The sequence below is a fragment of the Blastomyces dermatitidis genome, assembly GCF_000003525.1.
Source record: "Blastomyces dermatitidis ER-3 genomic scaffold supercont1.2, whole genome shotgun sequence".
Classification (NCBI taxonomy): domain Eukaryota; kingdom Fungi; phylum Ascomycota; class Eurotiomycetes; order Onygenales; family Ajellomycetaceae; genus Blastomyces; species Blastomyces dermatitidis.
In genome coordinates, this window is record NW_025544775.1 from 5905397 (window position 1) to 5915973 (window position 10577).

General features: G+C 45.3%; 4 protein-coding genes across 4 annotated transcripts; 1 reads left to right on the top strand and 3 right to left on the bottom strand.

The window, feature by feature from the left end:
* Nucleotides 1-304: 304 nt before the first annotated feature.
* Nucleotides 305-859, bottom strand: BDCG_16502 (uncharacterized protein; the record flags this gene model as incomplete). Its single annotated transcript, XM_045425727.1, has 2 exons — nucleotides 305-311; nucleotides 576-859. The coding sequence occupies 2 exons, from the start codon at nucleotides 857-859 to the stop codon at nucleotides 305-307; spliced, it is 291 nt and encodes a 96-aa protein (XP_045279916.1).
* A 387-nt stretch (nucleotides 860-1246) lies between these two features.
* BDCG_16503 (uncharacterized protein) lies at nucleotides 1247-1697 on the bottom strand (the record flags this gene model as incomplete). Its single annotated transcript, XM_045425728.1, has 3 exons — nucleotides 1247-1419; nucleotides 1495-1595; nucleotides 1669-1697. 3 exons carry the CDS (start codon nucleotides 1695-1697, stop codon nucleotides 1247-1249), a joined length of 303 nt encoding a protein of 100 aa, XP_045279917.1.
* A 2268-nt stretch (nucleotides 1698-3965) lies between these two features.
* Nucleotides 3966-10569, top strand: BDCG_02104 (guanine nucleotide-binding protein alpha-3 subunit). Its single transcript, XM_045417659.1, has 9 exons — nucleotides 3966-4305; nucleotides 4375-4991; nucleotides 5259-5762; nucleotides 5930-6275; nucleotides 6356-6484; nucleotides 6560-6689; nucleotides 6766-7004; nucleotides 7104-9216; nucleotides 9350-10569. Exons 3-8 carry the CDS (start codon nucleotides 5636-5638, stop codon nucleotides 7201-7203), a joined length of 1071 nt encoding a protein of 356 aa, XP_045274405.1. The 5' UTR covers nucleotides 3966-4305; nucleotides 4375-4991; nucleotides 5259-5635; the 3' UTR covers nucleotides 7204-9216; nucleotides 9350-10569.
* BDCG_02105 (cyclohexanone monooxygenase) lies at nucleotides 9291-10465 on the bottom strand (the record flags this gene model as incomplete). Its single annotated transcript, XM_045417660.1, has 3 exons — nucleotides 9291-9589; nucleotides 9660-10309; nucleotides 10374-10465. 3 exons carry the CDS (start codon nucleotides 10463-10465, stop codon nucleotides 9291-9293), a joined length of 1041 nt encoding a protein of 346 aa, XP_045274406.1.
* Nucleotides 10570-10577: the final 8 nt, after the last annotated feature.

A 10577-nucleotide genomic window follows, 5' to 3' on the forward strand; every position in this document is an offset into this window, starting at 1 on the left:
TAAGTTCATTCTGGAATTGAACCCATGCATGTTGATCACAGTGGGGCTCACGCTTACCGGGCTCATAACCTGTAGGCTACTGGGGCAAAAGAGCTCAATCACCACCAGCGCACTGCTGGTAGAAGGGCCGACCAACCGCGGGACCCCCAACATGAGCACAGTAGAAATTTAATAATAATAATAGAACTAGATCAGACATTGATAGGTTAGTTAGATAGGTTAGTTAGATCTTAGTTATTTCGTCGATTAAAAAGATCATATGTGAACTCGATTATCTTGTCATCTGCTGCTTGATATTGAAAGTCTACCTTCTATACTTAAAGTTAGTCTCTTACTGGGGGAATGAATGGGGGAAAAAGGTTAGGTGGAGATAATCAAAACTTGAACGGGATGAGGATAAAAGCTACTGTGATACGGAATTAATGTATGCCAGATATCAGTAAGTATAACTATTGCTCTCAATTTCAAAGCAATGAGTCTGGTCTGAGTTTGCCGTCGAGCTGGCCGTTACCTCACTTTCTCGGAATCAGCTATTATTTTTACAAGCTGCACCAGACGAAATGTATGGACCTTACCTCGTGATAGACCGTCTATATTCATTCCATGTGATTTGTTTAAGAAAATCTCGAAAAATCCGAAACACATAAGCCTGTCGAACACCTGTAAAGCGTAATGAATATCCCCATTGCAAGAACCTCCTGGGCATAGTTGAAGGGAACAATGCGTTTGAGATAAGGGAAATAATCCCGTAGCCCAGGGTTTTCAGAGAGTATCCTACTACGATCCAGTATTCAGGGTACCAGCCTGCCCGGTCCCAGTCCAGCACGGCTTTAACCTCCCCACTATCCACATCAACCATGATATTGCGTGGTGAGAAATCGCCATGTGCAAAATGGATCTCATGGTTATCTTTCATTCCAGATCTTGCGTAGTGTTTAAAGAGGAGATGGATATTTGGGATCATTTAACCCAACAAGGAAGTCGTTGAATTCTTTCTCAGAATCGAATGGTCCACCTCGACGAGGAAATCGAAGCCCGACTGTTACCGGACCGCCATTTGCAGACTCAATCAGAGCCGGCGTTGTCGTGGGTCTAAGTTTTTGCACGTTGGGAGAGGAAGCCGCGGAGCTGATGACAGATGAACATCTGCTTATTGTGTGAGAGTTTTCCCCAGACTTTGCCAAGGGGTTTGCTGGGGGTGTATTCCATGACAATTTGAGAAGCTTCAGTCCGTCCTGTTGCCAGATCATATGGTCTTGTAGACTTTTGGGACTGGGATCGTGGTGTTGGCAGCGACAAATTTCATGGCTTCAGTTTCAGTGGAATTAGTGATTGCAGATTTCAGTACCCTGTGCTCATCGAGGCGGATGATTTTGGGCATGTCTGGAAAGAAAGCGTAGATCACTTGTCCGTAGCCATCTGTTTTATGGTTATCAAAACTATCCTTGAGATAAAGAAGTATGGAGGCAGATGCTAAAGCCCAACAATACGCACCTTTGGGAGTGAACGGGTCTGGCTCCATGTTTGCTGGTGAAGCGCTTATGTCTGAATCTTTGTCTGAATCTCTGTCCCTGTAATAGCTGAATGGGAGACAGCTGGTTACTTGGTTGTGAAGGGGATGTGGTCTCAATTTGTAGGCAGTTTTGGTTTCTCGCTACTTGCAGGTACCTATTAATAGGTTGGTGCAGTCGCACCATTGTACGGAGTACGGAGTAAGAGAAAGGAAGATCAGGGCTTCAAGAAGGAGTTGAAGAGAACAAGGAATGGATGGCAAGAGGTAGAGCGGACACGTGAACAAGACGGGGTGGAAGTAGGGGGGTGCGCTACAGACAGTATCAGAGTGGTATATATATAAATACGGAGTATACATGTACATGTACATACATATATATAATATGTTAACATCATTATTGAAAATTGTCAAAGGTAATCATGCTGTGCATCAATCAGTCTTATTATTCTGATAGAACAAAAGGTACTCAGATGCTTGTAGAAACTTATAGATATAATACTCCGTAGACAGTGAGAAATCCCAAAATTTAAAAGAATTTATATTTAATCTGACTATTGACTGTAGAAAAGGTGAAAACCACACTAAAATTTAGTATGATTTTCCACCTATTAGATCTGGAATATATTTTCTAAGTGTTTATATACAGTTTGAATTGCTGAAGATATTCATGGTTTTTTCAAGAAGTATCTTTTCTATTGTGAACTCATACAGAGTACTCTGTACAAAAGGTACCTTTTTCATTACAGTGATATTTTTAACACACTCACTATTAATAATGAGACAAGTAGTGAGTGCACTTAGCACAGTTATTATGTATGTTATCTCTGTGTGAAGCAAGTAGGGATATAAATAGCCTCTTTTCTATTTATTTTTAGATGAAATAATGAGGTGAATAGAATCATTCATTAATATTCACTCTTTTGCATATTCTCTCTTCTCTAGAAGCTGTCCAGGCATTTGTTTTGCTTTGCTTTGCTTCTTCAGACAAGACGAATTACATGTACTGTAAATTGAGTTTGAAGTTAAGTTTCGAGTTTTGTTTTCAGCGTCGTTACATTATAGATTATAACTAGCTACTAAGTGCTGGGCATCTTACTAAAATCCACTCCCCGCCGCCGCCTTGCTTGTGGTGAATTTTTCTTTCGGGGTTTGGGACGGGATTTAAATAAAAATCTTCTTCTCTCCTCCAAAGAGGGAAAGGAAAGCAAAAAGAAAAAAGAAAACCATAATAATATACCCGACTCAATAACCAACCCGTTTTGGTTCTTTTTATAACTCTCTGCACTTGTCTGCAGTCACTCAGTTCCCCCCCTTCCCTCCTCACCTAACCCCACAGCTGCATGCAGCCAATTCAATAATTCATCGTCTGGCTGAGAGGAACAGGTTACAAACAAGCAGTCAGCCAACAGTTCACTATCTATCTATCCATCGCTCGGTCCATCCCCGATCGATCTGAGTTTGACTTGAGGGCTTTGGCTAGCGTGGGTTGGCTAGCTGAGGGTCTGGGGCTGGGGGACGGTTGTTTGATTGTGTGCGTGTGCTGAAGAAGCACCGGCTGGGTGTTATTAGTGATTATTCGCGGGAAGGGGAGCGAGATAGGCCAAACTTTAAATGTAGTGCGCTGGGCGGCTGGTAAACTAGGGACCTGGGGAGTTCGCAGTAGTGTACTCCGTACTCCGTACGTACTCCGTACGTACTCCGTATGTGTATGTATGTATGTCCATGTACCTTGATACCCGGATTGCGTTCGAGGGCTCAAGTCGAGTCGCGGATACAGGGAACTACTTACTACTATATGTACCCGGGTAGTACCAGGACGCAGACGCAGACGCAGACGCACACACACATAGGTGCAGACATAGGTGTAGACTCGTAGGGAGAGAAATAGAGCAGATAGAAATAGAGATGAAAATAGACAATATTAATAGAGAGATACGGCGACGAGGACGGCGGGTCCGTGCGAAATTTTAAATACAAAATCTACCGCGATAGATGCAGAATACGGAGTACGGAGTACAAGGGTTGACGGTTTCATGTACTGGTAACTCTTCATGCACGAAGAGTCGAGACAAGATGAGACAAGACGACATGACAGGGGGGCAATAATCAATCGTTAGTTATTTCTACGGAGTAGTTAACTACCACCAGGGAGGAAAAAAAAAAAAAAAAAAAAAAAAAAAAACGTGGGAAGAACCCGCTAGGGTTGGGTGGGTTGTGGGCCGTGGGCATCACGGCGGGCCACGTCTTCTTTTTTTTTTTTTTTTTTTTTTTTTGCGGAGTGTGGAGGCGGATGATATCGCATTCAATTGGGGATTGATAATAGTTAAAATCAATAAGTAAAAAGGAGGAGTAAGTTATGAGGGTGAGTATATTATTTATATTTATTCTTGCTATCTTCCTTTTCTTCTTCTTTCTTTTCCATTCTTCGCCTTGCATTTGCGCGATTGAGTGGCTATTGTTCGCCATAATAATCCGAATCCCGCCGCATTTGGTGAGATTGGGGAGGTGGAACACAAAAACTGAAAGCTAATAAACAACCTAGCTAACCTTAACGGATAAAACAGGGTCTTGTCTGGCACTGCCACGGCCGCTGGTCTTGGATGATGATGGGATGATGGATGATGGTGGTTGAGGGTGCGGCTGCTGCTACTGCGACTCCAGCAGAGCGAGCAGGCATGCTCAAGCCATAGTGCAACCAGAGCAGATAATAATCTCATAGATTAAATTTTTACTGTTGCTGCTTGGTCCAATTAATTTTGCTAAATTTGCTGTGCTGGTGGGTGGTGCTGGAGGTTAGTTGTTGATTCTCTCAATAATAGTTAAACAATACTAGCAATAATTATAATAATATCCAAGCATAGCAAATAATAGATATAAACATCTCTCCAGGGCAAACCCAAAGCGGCGGCCTTGCCTAACCCTTCGCCCTTGGCCAGCCCCGACCGACAGCTCATCCGGGGCATCGCCAGCTTCCACACCCACCACAACCACAACCACAACCACTATCACCACATCCTCCACATCCTCCACATCCTCCACATCCTCCACATTCCTCCACATTCCTCCAACTGCCAGTCAGTTCCAGATCATCCTCATCTATTCTCCTCCGTCCCCACGCTGCTGTCCTGATCCACCAATCCATCTCCCCTCTGCTGCTGCTGCTGCTGCTCCCTCTCTCCCAGTTTTCGCCCAAGCTCTCCAAGCCCAGCTCGCTTTCGTCATTCCGGAGCTCTCTCTGCCTACCCTCCATCTACCCATCCATCCCTCCAGCGAGCCGTCCCAACAACCTCCTTTCCTACCTTCTCCTACAGCCTCATCTCTGCCATAGCCCATTCACTACCACTCAGTCCAACCCTGGCGTCTCTTCTCCTCCCCTCCCCTCCGTTCGCGGATTGTCCCGTTCACTCCGCTCTTCCTCCTCTTCCTACGCATCACCACCATCGTCCGTCTTTCTTCTGTCACTAGCTCTATTCGAACTGTATGTAAATTACCTCGCCTCATCCATGGGCAAAACATGAGAGCCATCATCGCCGCCTCTGCCTTCAATACCTCACCGTTGCTGACCCTTGCCTGCCCTTGCCTTCCCGTGCCGATCCTTTGGCCCCAAAACCATCTCCCTCTCTACCTCTCTCGTTCCATCGAAAAGAAAACCCCAAGAAGGCGAAAAGAAAAAGAAAAAGAAAAAGAAAAGAAAAGCTTCCTTTGTACTAACCACCCAGCTCACTCTATTTTCTCTCGTCTCTAGAATCCGCCAGCTTTAACTCTTCCTCCCCCAGTCAGCCTCCGTCCCGTGGCTTCCTGCCCCAGGTGGCTGGCGGCCCTTGTTTTTGCACATAATATACTCGCAATATTATATATACATACATACTTACATATCCTACCCGGCCAATCCCGACCCAATCGCGCCTATTAGCCTTCTCCGTCCTTGCTACCCGAGCCTGTTGTCGACGCCATATACCTCTTTCCACTCAAGGCCGTGGAGCGCGTTTTTCCTCCATCTTTTTCTATCTCCATAGCATCATCCGGTAAAAACACACCCCGTCTCCTTCCTCCGGTTAGGTGGTTGGCGTCATCGTCGCCAATAGTGTTGGTTTTGTCAGCGGTGCTCGAGTTCGGATAAGGATGGGCGGGTGTTGTAGCTCAACTTCCGGCGGCGATGTGGAACAGAAGAAGAGGAGTCAAATGATAGACAAAGGCATTGAGGATGATATGAAGCGATTACGGAGGGAATGCAAGATTCTACTGCTTGGTCCGTAATTTCTGCCTATTTCCCCCCCTAAAACCTATGATAGATTGCACGCGGCTTTGTCAACGGTTGCGATTGATTCCGTCAGTGAGACACACACACACAGAGAGAGAGAAATGCAGAAAGAAAGAGGCAGCGAGGGAATTGTGTTCTGACGGTTCATTTTACAGGTTCGGGAGAGAGCGGGAAATCGACCATCGTAAAGCAGATGAAGATTATTCATCAGAATGGGTATTCTGTGGAGGAGCTTACCATGTGCCGCTCGACAGTTTACAAAAACCTGTTAGATTGCGCAAAGGACCTGATAGGCGCCCTGCACCATTTCGAATTACAACCCTCCAGCCCGAAAGTCAAAGAATACATGGAGTACCTAAACTCATACCAGATCGATCCCGACCCAAACACCCCAATAGATCCGAAAGTGGGCGATGCTGTGACGTATTTGTGGAACGACCCCATCATGCCAACCGTATTAGAGCACCAGAACGAGTTCTATCTCATGGATTCAGCACCTTAGTATGGCCCCTCGCCGCCGTTTAGTGGCCCTACCTTTGTTTTATTTAGATGGGCCGTATAGTCTAATAATTTCTCCATAGTTTTTTCGACGAAGCGAAACGTATTACTGCGCCGGACTACATACCCAACGAGGCCGATGTTCTTCGCGCCAGAACTAAGACCACCGGTATATATGAAACCAGGTTTACAATGGGTCAATTGAGTATTCAGTGCGTTTGATCTACCCTACTTTTAACTTGGGAGCGCATAGGCGTTGATATTGACATATTTCTTCCTTACTTTAGCATGTTCGATGTTGGGGGTCAACGGAGCGAACGAAAAAAGTGGATTCACTGTTTTGAAAACGTAACATCGATAATATTCTGCGTTGCATTGAGCGAGTATGATCAAGTGTTGTTGGAAGAAAGTAATCAGGTATGTTGTTTTTCTCCTCGCTCCGCTGCTTTATTTGTGTGATTTGTCAATTGGTTCTAACCGCGAACCGCAAAAGAACCGCATGATGGAAAGCTTAGTGTTGTTTGACTCTGTTGTTAATTCCCGGTGGTTTATGCGAACGAGTATTATCCTTTTCTTAAACAAGGTCGACCTCTTCAGACAGAAACTCGGCCGGTCCCCGCTTAACAAGTACTTCCCTGATTACTCTGGCGGCAACGACGTTAACCGAGCTGCCAAATACCTCCTATGGAGATTCAATCAAGTAAACCGGGCGCATTTGAATCTCTACCCTCAGTATGTTCTCTTCATGATTTTACGTTCAACATCGATTTTTATATTCCTTTTAGGCGCGTCTCATACCTTTCAACTAACCCTCAATCCCTCCCTTGCTAGCCTCACACAAGCTACCGATACCTCAAACATCCGGCTCGTCTTCGCCGCCGTTAAAGAAACCATTTTGCAAAACGCCCTCAAGGATTCGGGAATACTCTGAAAAACAGAATGTCACTACCACCACCCCTTTGCCTCGATCACGATAAACACCTCTCCCCAACCACCTCCGAAACCAGTCTCAAAATGAAAAAGCCCTAATGCCTTACATGCTTCCATTGATTGGCACTTTAGCGCCATTTTCGATTATTACTTATTTATTCATATTCCTATTTTGCTTCCTCATCTGGGAGCTCGGACGGCGTTTAACTGGGTTTTTGGGAATATTCCGTTGACAACTTTCTTTTTCTTTGTCCTATTTTTGCTTTTTTGGCGCTGTCTGGTATGGCATAACAAACAACAAACCTTCCCCTTCCCACCTCCTTTTTAATCCTTTTACTTCTTTATATTTTTCTATTGCGACACGGCACAACGACGGCAGTTGGATATTTTCCACGGCTTTTTATTTTATTTTCATCTACTATTTATTTTTCTTTTCTTTCCCTTTTTTCTTGGATATTATTTCCATTTCTTCCAAGAAGCCTGCTTTTGATTTCTTAGTCCGATTCTTTGCGCAACCTGTAGTCAGCTTCGTTCATTTTTGTTCCTTTTTCATTGCTCTCTGGTCTGTCTTTTTTTTTTAACTACTGTTCTCCTTCCAATTTTCTCTCGTCCCTACGCCTTATTGCGATTTCATTGCGATTTCTTGCTATTTATCAATCTATGTATGTGTCTTCCTGTTACCCCCTATTCCCGATCTCTTTCCTTGATTTCAAATCCACAGACATTTGTTGCGAGCGGTGGGCTGGAAATAACGGGCTAACCTGGCCTCCCTACCCGTCTTGATATCTACTTCTAGTGCAGGTGTGTGTGTGCAAGTGGTGATTCAGCTTGTGTCCACCACGCCCGGGTTCCTGTCCATGTCCCTTTTGCGAGCAGGTATACTCGAGCGATCGCGCGCATCGTGATCGTGGGGCAATACCTTTTTCGCTGTTACAATCTTCCTTGTCTATATATGTATATGATTTTTATCTGGGGGAGGGGGGAAGGTGGGGTTTTTGCACCCACCATCGATTTCCCGCTGTGTTTGTATAAGCCTATATGTCCGAAGATAACGTTATTGTTCTTGATCCATTATGTAGGAAATCATTCCTATGTTACCTGTCCCTAACCCCTTCATTCTCTGGTTTTTTTCCTCTTTTCTTTTGCTTTTGGTTTTATTTTGCTCTTATGACATTTTTGCCTCGAAGCTGATTTCTTGTTCTGCCTGGATTTGTGTGAGAGTGTGTTTTCTACCTCTGGGCTTTTCCTATTGGGGGCTTTTTCTTTTTTCTTTTTTCTTTTTTTCTTTTTTTCTCTTTTTTGATGGTTTATTTTAACTTTTCTTTGCGCTCTTGCTTGTCTGATATCACTATTTTATGTATGCTGTTACAAGTTATTTACGTTTCGATTTTGCTTTGATTTTTTTTGGCCCTTTTCCATTTCACTTCATCTCGTACCGACACTTGAATTTTTTTTCTTTTTGGCTTGCATCTATGTCAATGCAAGTAACGGCTCTGTTTCTATATTCCTATATCTCCCCACCATATCTCTCTTGACATTTCTACATATACTAATCTTTGTTCACCAGAAAAAAAAGTTTGACCTTTATTTTAATGCTCTCAAACGCTTTTGACTCCCATTTCTTTTATCTTACGTTATTACTTCGCTATTAACTGACCTTTTTTTTTTCCATGAGATATATGTGTGGAGGGTTATATTCATTGATTCAGTTCTTCTCCTTTCCATCTGGTTCTTCATCTATGGGTAGATATTTTCTGTTTTGTACCTATTTTATATCGTGATAACAAGAATTTTAATATCATAGCTGATTTACTCTAGTTTTTGGCAGAGTTCAGCTTCTCGATGAAGTTTCCGCTGGCTCACTCACATCAGATACGATACATGCATGGCTTCCTCAGGGGCATTGATTATCCTTATGATCAACTGGCATTGAATTGACGTGCTCCGGAAATGGGTATTCATTGAAATGGTTAGCTTTGGGGTACGCTCGCCGTTACTCTGTCGACTTAAAAAGGTATGATTCTGTTTCCCTATCTGCTTCCACCTTTTCTCAAGGTCACTACGCTTAGAGTACGTAGCCTTTCACAGTTACATCCTACCCGAGCTTCCTTTTACAAGTGATTTAAACCCTCTAAAGTCTTTCTCAGCCACCATCTTCAGCACCTGAATATAACTCCTCAACCCGGCGAGGTAAAACCGCACCCCCGACTTCGTCCCGCTTACATTGCTACCAAAAAGCCATGACGCAGTCCCACTAAACAGACTCCCTTCCGCAATCTTCTGGAACGTCTGCATCCACATTTTCTCACTCTCCGCCATTGCAGTGACTGTACCAGCGCTTCCTCCACCTGTCCCAGCAGCTGCCGCAACTTTCCTGCTCAACTCAGCTTTTCCAATCAAGAAAGAAATGAAACCTCACTTGCGTCTCGATGGCCGGAGGAACATTAGTGAACGGACCCTGTGGTCCCGCAATCACGAAGAGATTGGGGAAATTGGGGACGGAGATTCCCAGGTAGCTCGTCGGGCCTCCTTTAGCCCAATGTTCCTGTAATGTCTTCCCGCCCACGCCGCGGATTTGTAGTCTGGTGTAGCTGCCATCGACCGCGTCAAAGCCGGTAGCGAACATCACAACATCCAATTCATACTCCGTCCCATCCTGTGTCACAAGGCCCCTTTCTGCGAAGTGTGAAATGGGGTTTCCCGCACCCACGTCGACAATATGGACATTGACCCTATTAAACTGCTCGCAGTAGCCACTATCACAAAGCGGGCGCCGCGCATACCGGTCCGTGGGCATGAGAATCCTCGCCTTCTCCGGACCGTGGACGATCTCTCCAATCTTCTTCCGAATGAAAGTACACGCCGCCTCGTTCGCGACGGGGTTGGTAGAGATGTCGCTAAACCCGCCAAACATGAAATGGAACCCGTTCCCGTGTTCCCACAGCTGCTCGAAGATAGCCTCCCGCTCCGCCTCCGGCACAGACTCGTAGGCGCGCGTCGATTCCTCGAACCCGCAACCGAACAGGGAGTTCTGCACCTGCGCCATGATCGCGTCATAGTCTCGATTGATCTTGGCGCGGTGAGAGGCGCTGACGGGCCCGTCGCCGCTGGAAACAGGTCAGCCTCTTCACTTGGCCCGCAATCGCCGTTATGACCTGTTTGCCCGTGAACCCGGTGCCGATGAGGCCAACGCGCTTATCGCGCACGTCTAGATCCACCGGCCAGGCGGCCGTGTGGCATAGCGTACCCCTGAAATCTCCCATGTAGTGTATGTTCTGGAAATTCTTCTTGGAGAGAAAACCCAGCCCCGTCACTACATAGCGGGTTATGAAGGTAATCTTCTCCCCCTCCCCCCTCCCCCCTCCCCCCTCCCCA

Coding starts and splice junctions, on each gene's coding strand:
- BDCG_02104 (XM_045417659.1), top strand. CDS start 5,636: ATGGGCGGGTGTTGTAGCTCAACTTCCGGCGGCGATGTGGAACAGAAG. Junction 6,276..6,355: donor CTCATGGATTCAGCACCTTA/GTATGGCCCCTC, acceptor ATTTCTCCATAG/TTTTTTCGACGAAGCGAAAC. Junction 6,485..6,559: donor ATGGGTCAATTGAGTATTCA/GTGCGTTTGATC, acceptor TCCTTACTTTAG/CATGTTCGATGTTGGGGGTC.